At 51.6% G+C, this 25,567-nt stretch overlaps 1 protein-coding gene across 1 annotated transcript in view; it reads left to right on the plus strand.

Annotated features, from left to right (window-relative positions):
* Positions 1-497: 497 nt before the first annotated feature.
* ATRN (attractin) overlaps positions 498-25,567 on the plus strand; it is a 156,690-nt gene continuing 131,620 nt past the window's right edge. Inside the window, exon 1 of the mRNA XM_054172307.1 lies at positions 498-844. Coding sequence (XP_054028282.1) covers positions 513-844 — 332 coding nt within the window. The 5' untranslated portion in view covers positions 498-512. The remainder of the gene's footprint in view (positions 845-25,567) is intronic.

Genomic DNA, 25,567 nt, shown 5'->3' on the forward strand with positions numbered 1-25,567 from the left:
CCCGGGCTCTTTTCCATCTTCCCTGTCCCCTTCAGCCAGGAGGCCTCCTACACGCCCCAGCGCCACACTCGCCGGGGCCTCCGCGCTCTACTTTAGGGGACGAGTTTTGCGGGGGGGCTGTGGAAGTAGGCGCGGGGTGGGGCGCACCCCGCCTCTGAGGGGCCACTGCCAGGAACAGCCGAGGCAGGGGGCTCGGGAAGCCCCCAGCACCGGGGACCGCCCAGGTCCCTGCGCTCCCCAGCCGCCAGAGGTGCCGGTGCGGGGCCGCTCTGTCCCCGCCCCCGCGGCCCCACTCGCTGGCAGGAGGGAGAACCCCGCTGCCAGTGGCCGGCTTCGTGGTGACGTCATCGGCCGCGGCCCGGCGGCGCCGCCTGGCTGCTGCTGCGCGCTCGTCCGGCGCGTTCCTGCCGCTCCCCCCAGCCCCCCCCTCCCCCCTCCCGCCTTCGCGGCCACCGTAGCGGGAGCGGCGGAAGCCCCCTCGCCGGCCACCGTCCCGGGAGGCGCCGCGGCGGATGGTCCGCGTTGTCCCGCCGCCCCCCGCCCGCCCCTCTCGGAGTCGGCGGCGTCGGCGGTGGCAGATGGAGCGGGGGGGCCCGGGCTGGCGGGGCGGGAGGCCGCCGCCGCGGAGGTTACTGCTGGCGTTGCTGCTGTTGTTGATGCCGGCGCTGCCGGGCTTGGGGCCCGCGGCCGCCGCTGCTGCTTCGGCCGCCGAGGAGACGGCGGCAGCGAAGGAATGCGACAAGCCGTGCGCCAACGGCGGGCGGTGCCAGCCGGCCAGCGGGCAGTGCGAGTGCCAGCCCGGCTGGGTGGGCGATCAGTGCCAGCACTGTGGGGGCCGCTTCAGGTGAGTCCCCTGATGGGGAGCGGGGCGGGCTGCGGGTGTCCCCGGTCGGGGATCGGCGACGTTTAGGGACAATATGGCCGTGGGTGTGTGAGGGGCGGGTGAGGGAGGTTTTGGGTACGTGGGCAGCTCTGGGGGCACCGGGGGACACGTGGGCGCTGAGGGGCTGGGCTGCAGGGTGGCCAGGGGACAAAAGGGGCTTGGTGGTCCTGTTTTATGCTGCCCAAGGGGGACCACTTAAGAAGGGGAGGAATAGGGAGGTGGGTGTGAGAAGCAGCTTTGGGGGTCTCAAAATGGGTGGGAGCCCCTGCATCTGATGCTGTGCAGGACGCGAGAGCTGTGGGTGCGGGGGACAGACCCAGGTGACAAGGGTGCAGCAGTAAGGGCTGGGTAGGAGCGTGTACAGGGGGCAACAGGGCTCTGGGCGTCCCTGGGTGAGTCTGCGCAGGAGCAAGTTTGAAGGCAACAGGGGTGTGGGCATGAGGGGCAGAGCCGGGGGACTGTGGTGTGAAGATCTGGGTGGGAGGCAGGTGCGGGACAACAAGGATTTGGGCAGGCGCAGGAGGGCAGATCTTGGAGTTATGTGGCTGCGAGGGGTGACAGAGGGTGACAGGACAGGGCTGAGAGCGTACAGCGCCAGGGCCGGTGTCCCGCAGGCGGTGCAGGCGTTCGGGAGCCGCGTGGGGGAATAAGGGGGTGAGGGGTGCCCCACCGAGCAGCACTTGGTGAGTGCAGGGTGTTGGTTCTGCAAATAGGCACCTCTGAGGGGATGGAATTTGATTGCTGGAATTGCACGTGGGTAGCTGGGGGTCAGTGGTGGAGCCTTATCTGTGTTAGGAGAAGGGATGTGGCTGTAGAGCTCTGGTGTGAGTTTGGGCTCAGTGGACTGTGCAGGCCAGAGCCTGGCAGGTAATGAGGTGTAAATGTGGTGAGTAATTTGGTTTGTGTTGTACGAGATCTGGAGAGAAAGTAGCACTGGAGGGGGTGTGTGTGTGGGGGACACATATTTGGGGCAGTGGGGGCAGGTTTGGGGGCTGTGTAAGGCTGATGGATAGTGGATGAATGAGGACTGGTTTTGTGTATGATGGTGGCTGGTGTTGGAGACAGATGGGAGCAGTGAGGAGCAGGTTCACTGGGCTGGAGGACAGCGTGGGTGTGGGGCCAGTTCCTGGGCGGGGGCAGAAAGACTGACGTGCAGATGAGGGACTGGGTCCGACTGGGAGCAGGTTGGAGTGGGAGAGGAAGGGCATGCGAGTGGGTGTTAGGGTTGGGTGGAGGCAATAGAGGTGTTTGGAGGGGGGGTTAAGGAAGCACGTCTTGGCAGACAGCATAAGTAGGTGTTGGTTTTGGTTAAGGGTGAATTTGGGCGATGTATGTGCAGGGGAGAGCAGCAGCAGCAGCATCTTACAGGGGGTAGTGCCAAAGGAGGGAGCTTGCATGTGGGGAGGCTCAGCTCTTGGGGCAGAGGGAGTGTGTGTGGCAGTGATGCTGGCTCTCCGGTGGGACACTGGGAATAACAGCTTGGTGGAAGGAAGCTCTCAGGTTTACTGGGGGACAAGGCTAGAGCTGGGGGATTGAACAGAACAGGGACTGGTGTGAGGGTCCTCCCTCTGGGTAGAGTTCTTGTTCATTTATTTATGTATGTGTTTATCAGGAAAAAAAGTTAAGTGGTGGCTCTGGGCAGGCTGGTGGTGACCCCCTGGCTCTGTGCTTGTCCTGGACACGTGCATGTGTGTGTGTGTGGGAGTGAGGGGTGACAGCACAGGGGAACCATGGTCTTTGGGCTTTGCCATACTGAAAAGTGCACTGTCTGCAGTGCCAAGACCAGTTCTGGTGGTATGAGAGGCTCAGGCTATGTGTTTAAAGTTCTTCCTATAGGATAAGAAAGTGGAAATGGGAGTAGGTTGGAAATGGACCCTGGCTTCTCGATAAACTTGGTGTTTTCAGAGGCAGGAGGCTCTGTAAGATGGTTACCTGCTGTGGTTTTATCAGCTGTGGCAGTGAGAGCCACTGTGTGTGTGCATGTGTGAGGTGAATTCCCTGGGCAGAGCTGATTCTTGGAAAAGAAGGGAACGACCAAAAAAAGGAGGATTATTCTAGGCAGCAGTTGCTTTCTCGGGGAATTCCTGAGAGAGAGTACCAAGCACTCTTTGCCAGTGCTTGCTGTGGGTTGGGAGGAAGGGGAGCTGCCTGTATAAGCCCAGCTGATGGAGGAAAAACCCTTTTTGTGCTTTAGGAGTTGAGGTTTCCTTATGTTTGTTTTCTGCCAGTCTGTGGCTGGGTGTGTGGTGCAGTGGATCTTGTGTGGAAACAATGCCAGGCAAACCCTTGAAGTCGGAGGCTTCCCTGTTAGTGCTGTTTTGCCACTCTCACGTTAAGAATTTCCTTCTAGCTGAGAAAGAACGTGGTGAAAGAGCCACTTACCTGCTCCTTTCCTCAGCCAGTTTTAGGATGCTGGTCATTTCAGTGGGACTAGATGTGAGTCAAGGCAGAGAGGTCTTTTCTGAATGGCAAAACTGCTGAGTGAAGCAAAGAAATACCCACTGCTAACAGCCTTTTGGTTTTGTTAACCTGTTAACCATGTTGACAAAACTTCTTGTCTCTCCTTCACACAGAAGATCCAGTCTAAAAATTCAACTGACAGTATAATGCTTGCTTTTCTTTCACAGTGTTTTATTTAGCCCTTTATTTGTTTGCTCACCAGTTGCACTTTCCAGTGATGTTTTTAAACTTTGAGCTCTGAAAACAGTGCAGAATTCTTCAGTGGTGTTTAGAGCTTTGCAGTCACAACCTTCACATGCTTTGGGTCACTCGGTTTCCTGTTAGGAGTGGCAGTGCAGGGGGGGTGTTGGTGTGTGATTGTCAAGAGCTTGGCTTGGGAAGGCTTTGACTTGTTGTCAGATGCTGTAGGTGCAAAAGGGAAGTGGGACAGGTGGAAATTGCTTTCTGCCTGTGGTATATTCCACATGCTTATCTGCTTGAAGGAGAGATGAATTGCGCTTGGCATGTTCATCTTCCTGTCCTTATCTGGATGTATATGATGACTGTGTTTGTGGTCTTGACTTGTTTTGCTTCTGTTGAGCACTGGGGTTGTCATGCTGCAAGCAGTGCTTCGCTGACCTCCTGATCCCCGGCGTTTTCCTTCGTTAGCAGGGAAGGGGCAATGTGGTAGCTTCCTGTTGCAGGCTGATAACCTTCTGCTTGCCTTCTTCCTTGGGAAAGCCTGTTTAAGACACAGGGGTAAGAAACCCGGGGCAGACCATGTTCTGTCTTGTTTCACCCCAGCTGCAAGAGGGGAGCAGCGTGCTCCTGTTCTGAGGCAGCTCAGTGGGGTGTTTGGAAGCCCGTGTGGCTGCTGTGACTTGGTGACAAGCCAGAGGGCACAGCAGAGGTGTAGCTGTGTGTGGTTTCCTTAGCGATCGGTGCTGGGTGTAGGAGTGGCTTCAGAAAAACACCGCTGACCTCTGCACGGGGCACTTGTGCTCTTGTTGGGGTAGGAGATTGAGGTAGGAAGGACTTGAAATGACTTTTTTTTTTAGATGTGGAACCAGCCACCTGAATTCTTTAGAGATAAAGATCTTGCTTTCAAAGGAAGCTGAAAGAGAAAATATAGGACGTACCTGATGTGCTCGTGTCTTCTATTTCTGTACAAGCCTCCAGCGGCTTTCTCTGCTGGCTGGAGGCTGCTGCAGGCCTCTGGCTTCAAGCTGTTGTAGTCTGGGCAGGAGAGGACTACTGCTGTGAGGCTGTCTTCTGGGAAGGATTAGAAATCTCCCAGTCACAGAGCTGCAGCAGCATGCTGGAGGTGATATCTTTGAGCAGTGGGAGCTCAACACCACCAAAATGAAGAGCGAAGGTGGCAGCACTGGGTCTTGTACAGTCAGAAGGATGCTGCAAGCTTTGAGACCACAAACTCTTCAAAGCACTTCCATAGATCAGTGACATAACCTCTTGTTCTGCTCCAACTGGCTTGTTTCAGCTGTCTGCCTGACCAGGGCTGCAGAGGGGGAGGTAAAACACAGGTTAAGAAATGACTGCTATTTGACAGGGATTTAGTGGGCAGAGATTGTGGAGGACTGGCCTGGCAAAGTCAGGAGGGTAGCTGGCTTCTGGAACAGTGACTGTGTGGGAATTGTGCAGAAAGGCACAGTGGCACAGTCTCTTCTGGACTGTACAGTGAAATCCCAAAGGCTTCCAGAACCCGGCGGGAGGGATGTGCGTGTGTGCCGGTGTAAAGGTGCTGCTCCTCCTGTCACACTGAGGCTTTTCTTGAGGGGGGAGATGGAAAATGCTGAGTGGTGCTTAACGTTGCAGCATCATGACATTTGGAGAATAAAAAGAAGAGATTAGAGTGTCTCTTTGAAAGTGCCTTTTTATTAATTTAATGGAGGCAGTTAGGAGTTGCTGATTGAACGTTATTAAGAGGCTGTGGTAATACAGTGTCCTTGGCCAAAGAATAGTTCAGTGAGGAGGAACTGTATCTCCAGAAGGTTTGAGTGTATCAGCTGGAGAGAGGTGCTAGCTGGCAAAGACCTCTCACACTTCCTGTTCTTAACTAAATGGGAACTTTTGGGAGGTGGTTGAGTCACCACCCAGCCTGGATGTGTTTAAAGGTGGTTTGGATGTGGTGCTTGGGGATACGGCTTGGGGGTGGACTTTGTAGAGCAAGGTTCTCGGTGGGGCTTGGTGATCCTGAGGGTCTTTTCCAGCCTGAGTGTTTCTGTGCTTCTGTGAAAAGCTGCTTCACAACCCCCTGGTCTTTAGAAAGCTACCTGAGGCAGTTCAAAGCTTCAGGAGAGTCAGGAAGCTACTTAATGTATCTAAGGATGCTGGCAACGGGAATCAAATCAGTTTGAGTGCTCGGATTAGATTTGGGTGCTGCATTTATGCCTGCTCCCCATTCTGTTTCTCTCTTTTCATTAGAGCATTATCATGCTTTAAAATGATGCTCTGTTCCCTGTTGCTGTGTGAAAGGCTCGCTCAGATATTGGCTGTTCAAGTAGGAAACACTTAAGCATTATTAAGTTTAAAGAATACCCTGGGGTGGGGGCAAAGAGCCTTTATATGCTTGTATTTAATCCTTGGAGGCATTGTTTCCAGCTCTGGAGCTAGCATTTTGCTAGGAGCAGTGTGTGTATCTGTCTCCACGTTCGTGATCTGTATGTCTGTCTGTACATGTATTTAAATGATCCATTCATTCAGAGGGAGACTCAGGGCTCCTATTTCACCTGAATTCTCTGTTTCAGTGCTTCATCTGAGCACTTTGAGTGTTCCTCTTGCTGTTTTATTGGACAGGCTGATATTTTACTAGGGCTGTTTTGAGAAGAAAGATTCATCTGTGAGATAATTCAGTATTTTTGAAGTGTATCTTTTACACTCTCTGCCTAGCACTGAACAGCCAGCATAAATATTTGACTTGTGTGAGGTTTTGGTAATGTTTGCAATAAGCTCACTTCTTGCCATTGCTTTCCAGTCTGCTTGAGAGCAAGGCGTTGAGAGCTGGCAGTTTGGCTCAGTGAGACAATGCAGTGCACGTTAGCTCCTTCCTGTCATCTCTGCTTCGTGCATGGCAAGCGTCTCCACTGCTGGAGCATTGGTTATTGGAATTATTCAGCACCCCCTGGTTTCAGCCTGGGAGAGAGGAGGAAGCAGTGTCCAGCCTTCTGGCTTCTTGCTAAGCATTGAGACCTGCTGGAACAGTGCAGGTGGAGGATGAGGTTTCTCTGCCTGCCAGCTCCAGGAACACTTCACCGCCTCAGACCTCGCTGCAAACGCCTCTTTTCCTGCAGTGGTCAACACGAGAGGCATGTCTGTGTCTGCCTGAAGAGCAGGGGAGAGCTGCCTGAGTAGGCTCTGCAGACATTGCCTGGCTAGGCTTTTCTGTTGTGCCGTGGTCTCAGCTGCTTCTTTCATTATGGATCCCAAATAAGCTTGTGTCCAACTGGGCGTTCATTACCATCTTAATGACTTTACCGTTTAACCTAAGTGGCTTCTACTGGAGCCCCAACAAATGACCCAGGTGTCAGCGCTGTTTGCACAGGAGCAGCTTTTGTGTTTGGGCTTTTGTGAGTATTTCTAAGCTTTCAAAAGAAGCAGGAACAGCCATGCTTTCCTTGTGTGTCCTGTAAAGTGAAATACCCCTTGGAATGCGCCTGACAGATCTCACTTCCCTGCCTTGCTCCTCGGAAGCTCTCCCTGAGCAGTCGAATTTAACACCGTGAGCTTACCACGCCTCATGTGTCTGTGAGGATCCATGCTGAAAATCCTCTGTATGAGCTAATGCTGCTGCTGCTGCTGCCCAAACTGTTGTATTAGTGCTTTAATTTATGATACCCCTGGTGCTCTTTTCTTAAGGAGCTGATTTCCTCGAACAATTTCTTTCCAATTTGATGTTCCATGCACAGGGCTTGGAATTAGCTTCTTGATCTGGTAGAGCTTTGTGGGTTGTTTTTTTTTTCCCCTGCACTCCAAATGTGCTCAGCAAGTGGTTCTGTAGGAGCTCTTAAATCACAGCTTCTAAAGCACAGGGAAAAGATAGAGCAAAAGATGGAGAGGATGGGATTGTGAATGATGTGGATTCTTCTTTTGTGTTGGTAAAGTGGTGTAGGGTGGAGGAGGAGTAAGCCACTGCAAAGTGGAGCTCACCCTAAGGAGGACCACCCCAGTTTTATTGCAGTACTTTGTGCTTGTACAGCCACGTGCCAACCTCTGCCCGTGGAGCCACTGCAGTGCCTTGGAAGCTGGGCTGGAAAATTTGCTAATCAATTTTACAGTGCAGGACAGGGATGATAATTTGCCTTTGTGCATGAATGTGCTTTGAATCAAATCCTCATTTAGCCCCTGAAACACTGAACCAGTAATGATGTTTGCCTTTTGTTTCCTGCTTTTGTTCCCTGGCTCGTGTTGGGGGCTGATCCACACGGAGTTAGAGTTTACCTGGGACTGTCACTAATGCCCTTCCCTCCCTTTGGTTAAGTACTTACTTGGTAGAGATGCAGGCTACTGCTGTCTCTAGACACCCTTATAAAAAGTCCCTCTGCAGCCTTCCTGTAGGATCCCTTCAGGTACTGGAAGGCAGCTCTGAGGTCCCCCTGGAGTCCTCTCCTCTCCAGGGTGAACAACCCCAGCTCAGAATCGTTTTGGTTGGAAGAGACCTTTAAGATCATTGAGTCCAACTCTTAACCCAGCACTGCCAGGTCACCACCAAGCCATGCCCCTCAGCATCACTCCTCCATGGCTTTAAAACCCTTCCAGGGATGGAGACTCCACCACTGTCCTGGGCAGCCTGGACCAGGCCTTGACATGTCTCAGGGCTAAGAAATTGTTCCTCATGTCCAACCTAGACCTCCCCTGGGTCTACTTGAGGCTGTTTCCTCTTGTCCCATCACTTGTTCCTTGGGAGAAAAGCCTGACCCCCACCTGGCTCCAACCCCCTTTCAGTGAGTTGTAGAGAGTCAGAAGGTCTCCCCTCAACCTCCTTTACTCCAGGCTGAACTATCCCAGGTCTCTCAGCTACTCCTGGCAAGACTTGTACTCTAGACCCTTCATCCTGTCCTCATAGCAGAGATGCTCCAGCCCTTGGATCATCTTTGTGGCCCTCATCTGGACTTTCTCCAGCAGCTCTGTGTCCTTCTTATGTTGGGGACATCAGAGCTGGAGGCAGGATTAGAGATAGGGTCACAGCAGAGCAGAGTCAAGGGGCAGAATCCCCTCTCTTGCCCTGCTGCCCACACTCTTCTGGATGCAGCCCAGGATGCACAGGGCTTGTTGCTTGGTGTAGGTGCAAAGTGATCCACACCTTGTTAGGGAAAGAAATCCTCCCTGATGTCTTCTACCATTGACCCAGTGCCACTGAGCCTTCTGCAGGCTGCGCAAGCACAGCTGCAAAAAGCCCCAGGTTTTTCTGTTACTCCTCTTTTGGTTTCCTCTTGCTGCTCTCTTTGCTAGCCTCTGTTACCTGAAAGGCCACAGAATCAGGAGGGCTGCCTTAGGAAAACACCCTTGTGCAGACTTTTTGATTAGTCAGTGTTTGTACTGCATGAAAATGTAACACCCGGCTCCGAGGTGGTGCTTGGCTGCTCGGAGTATAAGCAGCTTGGCACAGATGAATTAGCCTTCATTGTAAACTCCTTCTCTGAACTCAAATACAGAAAGGTGAGAAGTACCTTTTTTTTTTTTTTCCATCCATTCAGAAAAATTAGGTTGAATTTCATACTATTTCATAGTGAAGGGAAAGAATGACTTCAATTGTTCTGCTCTGAAAGCCCTCGGTAGTTTTGCTCCCCGCTGTGGTGTTTTTTCCCCCCTGTCATTAGTATTGCTATGGTAAAGGGGGAAAAAAAATTCCTCCTCCAGTGTGTGTAGCTTTGAGTTGCTGCTGGTGTTGATGTGTAGCTGTGTGGTGAGTGGGTTTAGAGGCTTTTTTGTCTCCTCAGTGTCTCTGTGCCTGTGGCGTTCTGTCCTGCTCTTCACAGGTTGGTACCGCGGCCCTGCTGCCAGGTATGTCATGGAGTCACGGCATGGTTGGGGTTGGAAGGGACCCTGAAGATCTAGTTCCAACCTCTCTGCCATGGTGTGATGGTTTATGAGAGGCTGAGGGAGCTGGGGTTGCTTAGCCTGGAGAAGAGGAGGCTCAGGAGAGACCTTATTGATGTCTACAGCTACCTGAAGGGAGGTTGTAGACAGGCGGAGGTTGGTCTCTTTTCCCAGGCAACCAGCACCAGAACAAGAGCACACAGTCTCAGGCTGTGCCAGGGGAGGTTTAGACTGGATGTTAGGAAGAAGTTCTTCACAGAAAGAGTGATTGGCCATTGGAATGTGCTGCCCAGGGAGGTGGTGGAGTCACCATCACTGGAGGTGTTTAGGAGGCGACTGGATGGGGTGCTCGGTGCTATGGTTTAGTTGATTAGCTGGTGTTGGGTGATAGGTTGGACTCGATGATCTTGAAGGTCTCTTCCAACCTGGTCTGTCCTATCCTATCCTATCCTATCTTATCCTATTCTATCCTGGAAGCAGGGTGGGGGGTGGGGAGAGGGCTTGTGAGAGCATTGCCCTCCCTGCAGGGGGTTTTCCCCCTGGGAAACTAAGTTAGTTTGTTCCACTCCCCCTCCTTGTCCAGCAAGGCTGTAAAAGGAGGGCACTGCAGCCATTTGCTCTCTTGGCCCCTGCCTTTTGCCTGGAGGAGGACTGCCACTGGTTTCCCTGCTTCTCTGCCACGTGGTCCTCCTTGCTACATCTCTGCCTTTGCAAAGGACTGGGTTTGTAGTTCCTGTTTCTTTTTTCCCATGCAGCCTTGTTCCTTACCCTTGTGACCCCTCCCTGTTAGTGTTACATATGTATATACTGTTTAAAGAAAACTCTTTACCCCTCTACTTCCAAGCCAAATCCAAATTCTTTCTTGGTGGATTTGCTCCTTTCCTTTCTTTTCCTCTCTATTGGGAAAGAGGAGGGGGGAAGGATTCTCAGCCTGGCCCCCATCTGAGCTCTTAAGTCCCAGTTAAGGCTCAAACCACCACACATGGGCAAGGACCTCTTCTACTAGCCCAGGTTGCTCAAGGCCTCCTCCAACCTGGGAGGAAGGGGCATCCACAGCCTCCCTGGGCATCCTGTTCCAGTGTCTCCCCACCCTCACTGTCAAGGATTTGGGATGTAGTTGCCATCTCTGGAGGAACAGCACAGTTGGGGTTCTCCCTGTGCACATGCTGTGGGTTTCATTCCTTGCTGCCTTCAAGCAGAGGTTTGAGTTCTTCTAAAAGGAGCTGCTCAAGGTGGCTTTGTGAAGGGCTGTTGTGGCCATGTGCAGCACAGCCCCTGCCTGAGTCGTGCACCTGCCTGATTAATGATTAATTAGCACAACTGATACTCTGTGAAAGCCTGGTGGAGAGTGTCACATGAATTTTATATGATTTCAGAGCTTACTGTCTCCAGTATCTGGCTTTGTTGCGTGCTTTGATCTTGTGTGGCATCAGCAAAGGCGATGCCAAGGGAAGAATTTCCAGCCAGTACAAGACTTCAGATGGAAAGCAGTGTGGGACTCAAGTGCTGACTGTGCAGGGCTGCCCTGCAAGAGGAACATCAGGGAAAGCTCCTGTGTTACGTCCCACCAAGGACAGAATACTCTGTTGGATCTGAATTGTGAGCAGCCAGCAAGGATGTTGGACCTCTGGAAGAAAAGTATTGAGTTCCAAACAGATAGAATCAGAGAATGACAGAATCCTTTAGGTTGGAAGGGACCTTCAAAGGTCATCCAGTCCAACCCCTGCTGCATCCAGCAGGGGCTGCTCAGAGCCCCAAACCTGGCATGGATCCCAGGGAGGGGTATCCCACATCTCTCTGGGCCACCTGAGCCAGGGTCTCACCACCCTCAGTGGGAAACACTTCTTCCTTCTCTCCAGTCTGAATCCCCCTCTTAGTTTCAAACCATCACCCCCTGTCCTGTCACAGCAGCCCCTGCTAACAAGTCAGTCCCCAGCTTTCTCATCAGCCCCTTTAAGGCCACCAGGAGGTCTCCCTGGAGTCTTCTCCAGGCTGAACAACCCCAAGTCTCTCTGCCTGGCCTCACAGCAGAGGGCTTCCAGCCCTCCCAGCGTTGCTGTGGCCTCCTCTGACCCCTCTCCAACAGGTCTTTGTGCTGAGGACTCCAGAGCTGGCCCCAGCACTTGGGGGTGTGTGGGGTGTGTCTGAGCAGAGCAGAGGGACAGGACCCCCTCCCTGCCCCTGCTGCCCACACTGCTGAGGCTCAGCCCGTGACAGGCTGGGGCTGGGCTGTGAGCACTCATATCCTGCTCTTCACCCACCAGCACCTCAAAGTCCTTGTCCAACAGGCTGCTCTCCATCCCTTTATCCTCCAGCCTGCATTGATACCCAAAAATGCCCTGACCCAGGTGCAGGACCTTTCACTTGGCCTTGAACCTCATGAGGTGCAGGTCCCTCTGGATGACCTCCCGTCCTTGGGCACGTCAAGGGATCACGAGGTCGCCGATGGTGCTGTCGTTTGTATTCTTCTCAAGGGGAGATCAGGAACAGGAGGAATCACAGCCAGTTGCTTTTGGTTTTGCTGACAGATGTGGCAGTAAATCCCCTGCTGCAGAAGGTCCTCCCCATTTGCAGGTGTAGGTGCCTGCAGTGGCTGCCTGCTCGCAGCCTGCCGACGGCCTTTTGTTACCGACTGCTGTGCTGGGGTCACACTCCCCAGCAGAGCCTCCCAGCTGGGGCACTCAGGGTCTGCTCCTCGCAGGCACAGGCTGCAGCCATTCCTCAACTGGGTGCTTATTCATTTTGGGAATGGTGATGGGTGTTTCACTGTGCCCTCCTTCAACTTTTGCAGTATGAATCATCTTGAGGAGGTGTTGAAGCGCTTCACAGACTGCCCACCTATGCTGTTTGTGGGTTTTAACATCCAGTGGAGTGAGGTGGAAAATGTGGATTTGTATGGGTTTTTTCTGGTGACCATCACTGTTACTGGCCTTTTTTATTCCTTTTCTTTTGTTCCTGAATTCATGTGATGATCCTAAAGAATTGTCAGGCTTGGAAGGGACCTCAAGGCTCAGCCAGTTCCAACCCTCCTGCCATGGCTAGGGACACCTCACACTACAGCAGGTGGCTCACAGCTACATCCAGCCTGGCCTTCAAAACCTCCAGGCATGAGTTCTCCACCACCTCCCTGGGCAACCTGTGCCAGTGTCTCACCACCCTCATGGGGAAGAATTTCTTCCTAACATCCAATCTGAATCTACCTATTTCTAGTTTTGTTCCATTCCCCCCAGTCCTATCACTCCCTGACACCCTAAAAAGTCCCTCCCCAGCTTTCTTGTAGCCCCCTTCAGATACTGGAAGGCCACAATTAGGTCTCCTGGGATCCTTCTCTTCTCCAGACTGAACAGCCCCAACTGCCTCAGTCTGTCCTCAGAGCAGAGCAGCCCCAGCCCTCTGCTCATCCTCATGGCCCTTCTCTGGACACCTTCCAGCACCTCCAGATCCTTCCTGTAACAGAGGCTCCAGAACTGGACACAGTGCTCCAGGTGGGGTCTCACCAGGGTGGAGCAGAAGGGAAGAATCACCTCCCTGGCCCTGCTGGCTCTGCTTCTCTTGCTGCAGCCCAGGATGTGATTTGCTTTCTGGGCTGCAAGTGCTCACTGCTGGCTCATGTTGAGCTTCTCAGCCACCAGCAGCCCCCCAGATCCTTTTCTTCAGGGCTGCTCTCAAGCCAGTTGCTGCCCAGCCTCTATCAGTGCCTGGGATTGCACTGAGCCAGCTGCAGGACCTTCTGAGGACACTCAGAGCTATGTGAAACACAACCTTCCACCAGCAGTCTGTGGATCGTTTGCAGCTCTCCTCGGTAACCCGAACTGTCAGCGGTTTTGGGGGGAGCATGCAAATGTCTCAGTGTGTGCCTGATTCCCTAATGCAAATGGCACAGCAGCACTTTCTGTGCAGGCTGCCTGCTTGGATGTGGAAGGATGGGGATTAGGATTTCTGGTGGGAAAGCAGGAATTCCAATGGCTAACAACTCAGTGAAGAACTTTCTCCTCACCTCCAGCCTAAACTTCCCCTGGCACAGCTTGAGACTGTGTCCTCTTGTTCTGGTGCTGGTTGCCTGGGAGAAGAGACCAACTCCCTCCTGGCTACAACCTCCCTTCAGGGAGTTGTAGACAGCAATGAGGTCTCCCCTGAGCCTCCTTTTCTCCAGGCTTAACAATCCCAGAGGCTTTCCTACCAGATGTGTACTTGGCCTCCTCCAGCAGGGAACTGTGCTGAGCTGTTCCACCACAAGGCTCCTCAGAGCTGGTGAGATCTTGCAGGCTGTGGGCTGCTGGTGACACTGCCCTGCAGAGCTGCTGTGCTGGAGGACAAGCAGCATCCTCTGGAGCCTGTCAGTGTGGCTGGGCTGGAGGCTGTTCCAGGGAGGGTGGAGGGAGATGTTCCCAGGTTGTTGGGGTTTTTTTGCTGTAGGCTGATGTCACTTCAGGCATCTTGTTCAGGGGTCAGAGCAGAGGCTGTGCCATAGGACTCGGGGTGTGCACAACTGCTGTGGTCCAAACACGTTTCCTGTTCCTATCTCAGGCTGACTGTTGTGTTCCTTCTCAGTCCCCAGATCTTCCACCCTTTCCAGCAAGGAGTCATGTTTCTGTAATCTCTTGGAGAAGGATTTGAGATCTTCCCTTTACACCACGTGTGAGGAGGAGGAGGGAAGGATGCTCTGCCCTGTTGCTTTGCAAGCCTGCTGCAGTAGAGTGACCTTCCTGCCCTTCTTTTGGACCCTGACTCCAGCATTACCTGAGAAAGAGATTTTGCATTGACCTCTCTTGAGGCTAACAGAAGGAGTCAGCTCTTGGGAAGAGCTTCCTTGCTTTTACCTGGGAATCTGAAGAAGGAATTCTGTAGGACACAACAGTGTGTGTGGCCATGGATTTCTGCTGACACTTGAATTCCTTGTACATTCCCTATTGATGTTAAAGTTCTGATGGAGTCACAGACATGCACCTCACAGCTGGGCTTCCTGGGGTCCTTCTTTGGGCATCAAGGCTGTCTTGCTTTCCTGTAGCCAAGCCAATAAATAGTAAATGAAGTCCTGTTGTTCACTGAAGGAAATCTTACTGTTCAGGTGTAGAAAGACTTACAGGCTGCAGTAAACACAACTGGAATTGCTGATTGCTGTGGTGTCTGGTAGCATAGCAGTTCTGTGAGTGGTGTGGCCAAAAGCAACAAATTCACACTGAGAATTTAAGAGGAGCTGGGTGAAGGCCATGGTCCATGAATACTGGAGGAGATAAACCACTAAGAGTGATTTCTGTGTTCTCTTTACCATATCTGAAGAAGAAAAGCCACTCCTTTTGAGACCAGAAAATACTGTGGAGAATCTTTAAGCTCACCTAATGTACACATGGTGGTAAGAGCAGTACAAGGGGCTGTGGCTGACAAACAGGCTGAGCATTGGAAGCCCTTTGGGAGTCTGTTGATGGGCTTGTGATGGGCTAAAGATTAACAGCAGGTCAGGACTGATTTGGCATAAAATGCTTTCCCTTTAATCTCCAATTAAATAAACCACTCCTGATAGCTGTAATTTTAATGGGGTTAAATATGCACACAGACATAAATACATGGATCTCTCTACAGTGACTGTCTGGCATTTTGACAGAGGCTCTCCTCTCTGCTAATGACTTTGAGTGGAAATCACTCTGTACCTAACAGTCTTTTCAGAAGCTTTTTCCCTGGGTCCTGCATGGTCATTATTAGCTCTGCAATATGTAGGCAGTGTCTGCAAAAATGAACTCTGGTAAAATGTGGTGGTTTAGTCATGAGGTCTGTGGTGATAGTTTGGACCTGGTGATCCTTGAGGTCTCTTCCAACCTTGGTGATTCTGTGATCAGTTTTACAGACTGCCAGCATGGTGGTAAGGCACCTCTGGAGATCATCTGGTTCAACCCCCTGCTCAAGCAGGGCACCCACAACAGCTTGCCCAGGATCACAATGTCCAGGTGGGGTTGGAATCTCTCCAGAGAAGGACGCTCCAAAACCTCTGTGGGCAGCCTGCTCCAAACCTCCAGCACCCTCACAGCAAAGAATTTTTCCCTCATGTTCAGATGGAACCTCCTGGGTTCTAGTTTGTGCCCACTGCCCCTTGTCCTGGCACTGGGCACCACTGAAAAGTGTCTGATCCCATCCTCTTGCTCCTCATCCTTTAGCTATTGATGAGTTTGATCAGATGCCCTCTCAGGCTGCTTTTCTCCAGGCTAAAGAGCCCCAGGGTTCTCAGCCTTTGCTCCTCAAAAAGATGCTCCAGGCCCTTCAGCTGGACTCTCTCCAGTAGTTCCCTGTTGCTCTTGAAGTGGAGAGCCCAGAACTGGAGTCAGTACTCCAGATGTGGCCTCCCTAGGGCAGAGGGTGAAGAGAACCTCCTTCAACATGCTGGCCACATTCTTCTTAATGCATCCCTGTCCATCAGTGGCTTTCTATAACTTTTGGGCAGCAGGAAAACAGTAGGAGTGGGAAATTTCTACATTTCCTTGTCAGGATGTTCTTTTTCTGGCAGTTAACTCTGTGCCTCTTAAGTGTATAACCACTGTAGTGCAGGTAAAGCTGTATAATTACCTAGGGGTGGAATTACAGTAATTATTGGGCAGGCCACTTGATGTTCTTCAATCTATAATGTTGTGATTAAGGGATGGAGCTAAGGAAGAAAGGAGGCCAGGTCAGCAGTGTGAGAGAGATGTCTAAAGTAGTTTTGATACTTCACATAATTCACATTAGAGAAGAATTCATCCTGACCTCTCCTTATGAGCTAAGGGCTAACTGATTATGCAGTAAAATACCTTGAAGTAAAATGCCTTCCATTTGCTGGCACTTGTACACAGAGTAAAGCCAAACTCTCCCTGTGTGGTGTTTTGGGACCCTGAAATGGAATGAAATGTGCTGAGCTGCCTTTTGAGGAGCACTGCCCATACACTGCATGGGAGATCATAGTATCAGTCAGGGTTGGAAGGGACCACAAGAATCATCTTGTTCCAACCCCCCTGCCATGGGCAGGGACACCCCACACTAGATCAGGCTGGCCAGAGCCTCATCCAGCCTGGGCTTAAACACCTCCAGGGACGGTGCCCAAACCACCTCCCTGGACAACCCATTCCAGGGCTTCACCACTCTCATGGCGAAGAACTTCCTCCTCATGTCCAGCCTGATGACCATGCTGATATAGGCACTGAGTAGTTTAGGTGACTAAAGTTAGGTGGTCTGTCACCTTCAGCCTTATTCCAGGTTGTAGATGAAGCTGAAGAGGGTGCAGCATGCCCTGCTTCCCGGTGGTGTCAGCAGCAAACCCATGGCAGCAAATGACAACAGAGTTGAACACGGGGCAAGGACGTTGCTGTGCATCACTTGATCTCTTTGGGGGGTTTTTTTGTTGCTTCTTTTTTCCTGGTCATGGTTTTCCCTTGACTTCTTCCCTGGAAGGTTCAGTTCCAAAGGGTGTAGCAGGCTACCCTCTGTGAGTGAATTAATGCAGGCTGGCATTACAGGATTGATTTATGAACTGGTTAACTGCTTTGATGCTTAATTGATTCAGTACAAGTAGGTACTTTGTGGCCCTTGCAGACTGAGGCTGGAGTGTTGTCAGACTTCTGATGCAAATCAGAGACTTAGCTGTCAATCTCCAACTGGTCTTAAGGAGCCTTGTTGCACACAGCAGTGCTGTGGAGAATGCCAAGTCCTTTCCTGAGCTGCCTGCTGGAGTGCAGAGCTGCTCCTGAGCCCCGTTAAGGCAGGCGCGGCACACGTGGCTGCAGCTCGTATTGCTTGTGCCAAGGGCCGGCGGGGGAGCCCCGCTCGCAACGCTTGGCTTGGGTTCCCCCTAAAATAGTCCTTGCTGAAAGCTGTCTTGAGGCTGTGTACCACTGGGATTCCTGTTCACTGGGCCAAACCGCATTTGCTGCCTCTGTCATTGCTACTCTCCTTATCTGGATGCTTTGGTTAGGTTTTTGGCAGTGGGGTTATATCCTCCATCCTCTTGAATTCAAGTCTCAAATCCTTTCTCCATGTAATTATAATTGAATGTTGCCCTTGGGCAGGTGTCTCATAATCTTTTAAGAGGAGCTTTAAAAATAGTGAGGGTGAAGAGCTGGTCATAGAAAGTAACATTAGTTGAGTCTTTGGACTGTGGAATAGTGATGTGCAGTGTCTCCTTGGGAAGGGAAAAAAGGTGTGGGAAAGATGATCTGTGTACCTACAGGGACACCAACCTGACCTTGAGAGCAGAGGCTAAAGGAAATCATGATGTGAGACAGAAATCGCCAGGTGGCTCTGCTGTTTGTAAGGGATGCTGTTCTAAACAAAATAGTACAGGATCCCATTAGGTATTTCCCTTCTATTTAGGTGGAACCTCCTGGGTTCCAGTTTGTGCCTCTTGCCCTTGGTTTGTCACTGAAAAGAATCTGGCTTCATACTCTTGGCCCTTACCTTTCAGCTGTTGGCAAGTTTTGCCTGCTCTTCTTCAGGCTTAACAGTCCCAGGTCTCTCAGCCTTTCCTCCTCAGAAGTCAAAGGCAGAAGGGGCAGAGTCCTCCTCAGACACCAGCCATTGAAGAAGAGGTTTGACCCTGGTGATCCCTCAGCTTTCTCCTGAAGATGATGTCCATGGGCTGCAATCCCTTGTTAGCTGGTTGAGGGTCACCTGTCCTGTCCACTCCTCCCCACAGGTGTCACCTCCGTCTCCCTGCACCCCAAGGTGGCACACAAGACTGAGCAAGTCTCAGTCAGAGTCCTTCTGCAGCCCAGCCCTTGGCAGGAGCTCTCCCCATCAGCTTCTCCCTGCTAGGAGCAGCCCCTGGCTGTGCAACCCTGCCCTGAGCTGCAGAAAGTGCCTCAGTGAGCAGAGCCTGAGCTGAGAAGTCAAATCCCTGGGCAGAAAATGTCCTGTTCTAGCTCAGACCTTGACCCAAAGGCAGCAGTTGATGAGGTGTTAAAACAGGTGGAGATTAAAAGGGGAGTGTTTGTTGGGTAAGAAGTTGGAGCTGGAACTTGACTGAATATTTTGCCTGGTGGCCTGGGCAGAGTGCCCAGCTGTGCTCTGTGTGTCACTTGTGACGTGGTCTCTGGGCACAGAGATCACGCTGCCGGCCTGGAAGAGCAGGGTGGATGAAGTGACAGGCTGGGGACGAAAGGGCCTCCAGCAGTGTGGTGTTCTGCTCACAGCCTGCTGCAGAAGCAGTAAGATGGAGTTACACGGAAAAGACCCAGAAGCAGTAATTGGTCTGTGACTGGTTGTTGTTTGTCAGGATGATGCATTTCAGGAGACAAAGCGAAAAGGCAGTGAGGAGAAGGAAGGGAAATGATATTATAATTCAGAGCACTGGGAAGAACATCTCCTGGGAAATATCATCCTCCTCTGATGAAGTGTTCTTCCTTTTAATCACCTGTTAGCAAAGAGGGCTCTTCTAGCCTTGTTTTTAGGGGTCTGGTTGTTATTTGTGCTTAAGTTTTTTTATGTCTATTGATTAGCAAATGCTCTTGCCAGCAGCTCTTTCTTACCAGCATAAGAGGCAGGGAACACTCCTTCAGCAGTGCTTCACAGAAACTTGGGTTTCAATTACTGAAGGTGCACTTTGCCAAGCATCTAACAGCACTCAGCCTGTGGTGGGGGAAAAATGGAACAAATAACAAATCTGGAAATGAAACGAGGCCTGATGTTTATCCAGGGAGCCTGAGGATTCCCTTCACTGCCAGCCCCCTGCTGATCCTGTGCCTCGCTTGCTGTACAGCCCAGTGATGTCTGCTCAGTGCCTTACAGACTGGAACCAGCGATTGCAGAAGGCTTTGCCAGGCAATCTTCCCTTTTAGAGCTCTCCAGCTCACAGCTCCCATACAGGTAGTTTGTTCTGTAATAGTTACTATGAAACTGAGAGCAGCCCTGCAGAAAAGGACTTGGGGGGTGCTGGTGGTTGAGAATCACAGGATGCCTGAGTGTTAAGGGTTGGGAGGGACCTCGAAAGATCAGCCAGTCCAACCCTCCTGGCCAGGGCAGAATCTGGACCTGAAGCTGCAATGTGCACTTGCTGCCCAGAAGGCCAGTGGCATCCTGGGTTGCCTCAAAGGAAGTGTGAGGCTGGCAGATGGGGAGAGGGGATTCTGCCCCTCTGCTCTGGTTTCTCTCAGATACCAACTAGCCCTATTTGCACAGGACTCTCTTTCTTCCCTACGTGTCTAAATGGTGAGAAATGGTCTTTCAGTCGTTGCAGCCTCCTTCCTGAGGTCACAAAGTGTTTGTTTTCACTCCAGTTTGGCACGACCCCCTGGGTAACCTCGCCGTGGCTCTGCACTGGCACACGGCATTTACGCAACGCCGCGCCGAGGCTCGCCGCTGCTCCTGGGGCCTGGGGGGATGTGGTGGGGACAAGGAGGGAACTAAATGTTCTGCAGCAAATTAGTGGCTGGAGGAGGTTCTGGTGTATCAGGGCTCCTTTGGCAGAGCAGTATATGCTTGTTGACAAGGCCCAGCACTGCTCATGTAGCAATGATTCTGTCTCCAGAGGAAAAGAGGACGAGGAGCCCTGGGATGAGGTTTGCTTTTTAGTGGAGTATGGAGCAGTGAGGATGGCAGGCAGAGGACAGCTCTGAACCAAACCCAGAATAAATGAGTCTCCTGCAGCTTTGACTACCTGCTCTCCATGCCTGGATTACTTATTGATTTTTATTCCACTCAACATTAACAGTGTGAAATCCTGTCTGGCTGAGGTAGTGAAGCTGCCATGCAAATAGGAGCTGAACTGTTTGGATTTGGCAGCAACAACAAACACCTAGGTACAAACCTTGTGGAAGTGGCCAGTTTGCTCTCTGCTGTTACCAGGGGCTGTCGTCAGAGGTCTTGCCCTGCACTGGGTGGGTTAGTTTAGTAATTGTCTTTGGCCAGAGCCCTGTCTGCTTTCAAGGATTGTGTGTGTTTACTGTTCATGAAACACTCTTGGAGTCCTTGTTGGCCACACAGAGCTGAAAATGGTGACTCAGATGAAGGTTTTACATTAGGGCCCCCCAGCTCTTCAAAATGCTGAGCATTCAGGCTTTATCAGTTCTTGCTTCTTGTCTCTTTAAAACACCTGCCCTCTCATTTACAAAGGGATGTCATTCATTGTTTGCCTGATGGGGAGAGTTTAAATGCTGCTGATCCTTGCTGCTTTTGGGGTGTTACTGCCCCTCTCATCTGAAATGGGTGGCAGCTGCTGCTTTCTGCCCTCTAATATTTAACTAATGGCCATCAGTCAATATGCTTTCAATTTTCCAGCTAGAAGCGCAGCATTTGCTGGGGAACGTCAGTTCGTGAGGTGAGAATTGTTTGGTGCACCTCTGCTTGTTGAGCTTGCTGAGATGAGAAGTACACCCCCAGAGGAAAGAGTTCTGGGGCAGGAGAATCTGCCTGAATTCTTCCACTTCCTCTAAAAGAGGGATTGTAATTAATGGAACAGTGTGGCCAGCAGCCACTTTGAACAGCCTGCCTTAATCTAGACACAACTCAGATTCTTCCAGCAGGTTTTGTCTCTTTCCCAAATCAGGCTGTAATAAATAAGTTAAATACTGAGATGCAAAAAGCTCAAAATAGCACCACAGGGCTCTTGGCAGGCAGGAAAGCATCTGCTTGTGCAGGTGGGATGAAGGAGGAAAACAAGTTGGGTCTCCATCCTCATCTTGCTTGGCCTTATGGTGGTGTCTGTATTGATAGTTCCCCTTCATCCCAGGGCTCATCCCAGATGGACACTCTAAGAGCTGGGCACCACCTTACTCTCTGCTTTCCTGTGAGTCAGGAAGAGTGTTCCTGGATTCCCTCTCCTAGGAAGACAGAATGAGAGAGTTGGGGTGGTTCATCCTGGAGAGAGATGGTTCCAGGGAGACCTTCTGGTGGCCTTTCAGTGCTTAAAGGGGTGGGTCAGAAAGCTGGGGACAGAATCACCAAGGCTGGAAGAGACCTCAAAGATCATCAAATCCAACCTGTCACCACAGACCTCATGACTAAACCATGGCACCAAGTACCACATCCAATCCCCTCTTGAACACCTCCAGGGATGGTGACTCCACCACCTCCCTGGGCAGCACATTCCAATGGCTAACAACTCTCTCTGGGAAGAACTTTCTCCTCACCTCCAGCCTAAACTTCCCCTGGCACAGCTTGAGACTGTGTCCTCTTATTCTGGTGCTGGTTGCTACAGAGAAGAGACCACCCCCCTCCTGGCTACAACCTCCCTTCAGGGAGTTGTGGAGAGCAAGAATGTCTCCCCTGAGCCTCCTCCTCTCCAGGCTAAACAGCCCCAGCTCCCTCAGCCTCTCCTTGCCGGGCTGTGCTCGAGGCCTCTCACCAGGCTTTTTAGCAGGGCCTGTTGTGACAGGATAAAGGATGATGGTTGGAAGCTAAAAGAGAGAAGAAATGTTTTACAGTGATGGTTGAGATGCACAGGTCTGGGTTGTCCAGAGAGGTGATAGATGCCCTAGAACCATTCCAGGTCAGCTTGTTTGGGGCTGTGAACAACCTGCTCTAGTGGCAGATGTCCCTGCTGACTTCAGGGGAGTTGGACTGCATGAGCTTTCAAGGTCCCTTCCAACCTGTGATTGCTTTTCAGGGTTGCAGTTTTGCACATTCAAGTTAAGAGTCCTAACATAACCCAGGTTGTGGGGACCACACCTAGCCACGTGCCTGTGGTTCTGATAGTTGGGATGCTCAGAGGGGCTCTGAAGCTGGGTGTGTGATGTGTCAGATTTCTGAGGAAGCATTGTGCAGCTGCTGTGTTACAGGTTCTGTCTTTGAACCACAGAGTGCAAACCTTTTGACGTTCATAGGTAAAAGAATCACAGAATGGGTTGGGTTTGAAGGGACCTTTAAAGGTCATCTAATCCAACCCCACAGAACTCTGTAGAGTCCACTGTGTAACTTCTCCACTGTCCCAGCTGTGGATTCAACCCTACTGCATGTGCCTGGCTGCCTTTAAAGTGACAAAGGCAGCAGCAGGAGGAGCTTTTGATTTAAACCTGGGCATAGATAATTTTAGCAGCAGAAGAAAATGGCTCCTGAAAACTGTTGTCCAGGGACTGGTACCTTTGTATTTCTCTTGTGTCAGAGAGGAATTCGTTGCCATGATTGTTTCACTTCTCATTCCTTCTTCTATAAATGATCTCTGGCAGCTTAATTGAAAGTACAGGAGATGAGAGGAACTGACTGACCTTACGGTGCAGCGAGAGGTTTGTGGTTAGGGCTGGGAAGCGTGCAGCTTGAAATTTCCTCCACTGGATGACCTGAAGCTTGGTATTTATTGTGCCAAATAGCAGAACTGCACCCTAAGGCAGCCAGACTACCCTCAGTGCTGTGCCTGGGTGCATTCAGCAGCCCAGCAGCAGGGCAGGGAGCTGCTTTGGGCCAGGAACAAAAGTCCAGGGGAGGAGGGAAGCGGTGCTGCGGACACCCGAGTCGCAGCAGCCCCTTGAAACCCTTCCCTGGACGCAGCGTGGCCGGGCAGACAATGCGGCACTGTTGGAGCGTGCCAGAGGGAAGCACTCGACGTGGAGTGGCTTATTGCCTTCTGCTCCAGAGGGCTCTGCAGAAGTGGTGCTCCTGAGAGGGTGCAAGGAAGTATCCATCTTCATTTCAGCCGTTTCAAGGCACGAGTGAACAACTTCTTGCAGGGTTTTAGGGTGCTTCCAGTAGGTGTGCAGCAGTGCTCTTATAAATGATCATAGAAACACAGAAAGGTTTGGGTGGAAGGGACCTTTAAAGGTGAGCCAGTCCAAACCTCCCTGCAGCCAGCAGGGACATCTGCAACTAGAGCAGGTTGCTCAGAGCCCCAGACCACCTGACCTGGGATGGTTCCAGAGATGGAGCATCTACCACTTCTCCAAGCAAACTGTGCCGGGGTCTCACCTCTCTCACAGTTAACAGTTTCTCCCTTCTCTCTAGTCTAAATCTGCCCTCTTTTAGTTCAACCCCCTCAGCCCTTGTCCTGTCAGTGATTCAGTCAAGATGTGCAATGCTGGAAAGAGGCAAAACCTTTTCCTGTTTCTCTTGCTAACGTGAACCTTTTGTGCCCCATTCCTTGGTAGTGCAAACATGCTTCTCCTGTGGCTGTTACCAGAGCCAGGAAAGAATCCTTCTGTAGGCTGAAGCCTAAATCAGGAGGTGGGAGTTTTACTCAGAGACAGTTGAGCTGTGGCCTGTGAATCCTGCCCAGCTTGGCAGTGCAGCGAGAGGTGGCATCAAAACTCCTCCCGAGCGGTGTGGAGCCGCCGGCTTTGTGTGTGTTGCTACAGAGCTGGGGGGAGCAGATGGAATTGCAGTTTGTTGTGGGTTTTTTTTTCCTGCCACTGTCCAAGAATAACTTCTAAGTCATTTTAGGAGCAAAAGGAAAGGTGCATATGGAGGTGGAAGCAATCATTTTTGCAGCTCCGCCTTCCCTCGGGGCGTTTGCTCTTTGCCGGAGGGCTGCAAGCTCTGCAGTCCTGCCCCGTGGGAGGACGCCCACAGTTGTGTTCCCTTCCAGGCTGACCCCAGTGCTCATCAAACAGTCCATCTGCTGGAGCTGGTTGGTTTATTTAGCTATTTGTTCTCAAAGGAGGCTGGCTTTGCTCTGTAGTGGGTAGCAAAGGAGCTGCCTTACGACAAGAGGTAACAAAAAACCCCCATCTGTGCCTCTGCAGCTGAGGAGTCAGCCAGTGGTGGCTGTGACCTTCCCTGCACCACCAAGCTAGTTCACAGGCAAATGCTCCAGAGCTACTTAGCCTGTAAAGAAATGCCAACACAGCTTGGATTTCTCTAATCCAAGATCTGGTAAGGAGTCTGCTGCTGAGGCTGCCCTGACACAAGCCATCAATGCTGTTAGATGCCAATGAGTGCGTTGTGTCCAAGTCTTCAGCCCTTATTCTGGAGAGAAAATGGTTTCCCGTGGTCTTTGCTGGATGAAAATGCACTTTAAAAGTCTCTTCTTCAGAAGGGATTTCTTGGGTTTTTTTAAGTGATTCGTTGTTGTTGTTGGGTTTGGTTTGGGTTTGTTTTGCTGCTGCTTCCATCCCAGCAAGGAATCAAGGCTTGGTGTTGTAACAGCCAAGAATCTGTCTCAGTGGGTTAAGAAATAGTTGATAGAGATTGTAAAATTTATTGAGCAGACAGATTTAATAAAGCAGAGCAGTTGAGAGTGGCTGAAGCCACCCTTTTCCCTGCAGGATTTATGCTTGCTGCTCCCAGCGAGGCTGACAAACACCCTTCAGGGTTTGAAAGCCATTCCAGCTCCTCACCTCCCTCAGTTGCTGGATGTCTTTCCTGCTTTCCTCAATAAACTCATGTGAAAAGGGCAAGGTTCTCATGTTTGGTTTATTTTTCTTGGCTCTTGAAACATTGTGCTGGTTGAAGTGGCGTGGGTTTGCTTCATTCCTGCAAGAAGCTGGTAGAACAGCTTAGTCTGGCTGGTGGAGTAAGCTGAGTGTGGTTGAAGTGATCTGTGCCAGCAGCAGAAAGTTTTCATTTAAGGGATTAAGATGATTCAAACCAAATCTACGTCAAGTCTGGCCTTTCCTGCCTTAGCACTTGATGTTCACTGAGCCTGCAGCTGTATTGCAGTGGCCTCCTTAAGCATCAACATTCATGGTGCTGAGCCAAACATCCAGGGCTTTGTTAGTATAGAGATGTGCAGGAGCTGTGTTTGATTAGTGTCCTGTTCTGAGCTAGAGCAGAACCAGTTCTGCTCAGGGATTTGACTTCTCAGCTCAGGCTCTGCTCACCGAGGCGCTTTCTGCAGCTCAGGGCAGGGTTGCACAGCCAGGGGCTGCTCCTAGCGGGGAGAAGCTGATGGGGAGAGCTCCTGCCAAGGGCTGGGCTGCAGGAAGGCTCTGGCTGAGTCTGGGTCCTGGGCACACCAAGGGCACTGCCACATCTTGGGGTGCAGGAAGTCAGAGGTGGCACCTGCAGGGAGGAGTGGACAGGACAGATGACCCTCAACTGACCAATAAGGGATTGCAGCCCATGGACACCATCTTCAGGAGAAAGCTGAAAGATCACCAGGGTCAAACCTCTTCTCCAGTGGCTGATGCCTGAGGAGGACTCTGTCCCTTCTGCCTTTGACTCCAGCCTGTGTATTCTTCAATCCAGTTCTAGACTCCAGCTCCTGAGTCTGGTTCCCATCTGCTGCTGAGCCCAGCCTGGGACTTCCCCAGTGCCTGCCCCCAGCATCAGTGGTGACAGTGGTGCCACCATTGCCATCGTGGGTTGGGT

The sequence above is a fragment of the Dryobates pubescens genome, chromosome 23 (assembly GCF_014839835.1).
Source record: "Dryobates pubescens isolate bDryPub1 chromosome 23, bDryPub1.pri, whole genome shotgun sequence".
NCBI classification, from domain to species: domain Eukaryota; kingdom Metazoa; phylum Chordata; class Aves; order Piciformes; family Picidae; genus Dryobates; species Dryobates pubescens.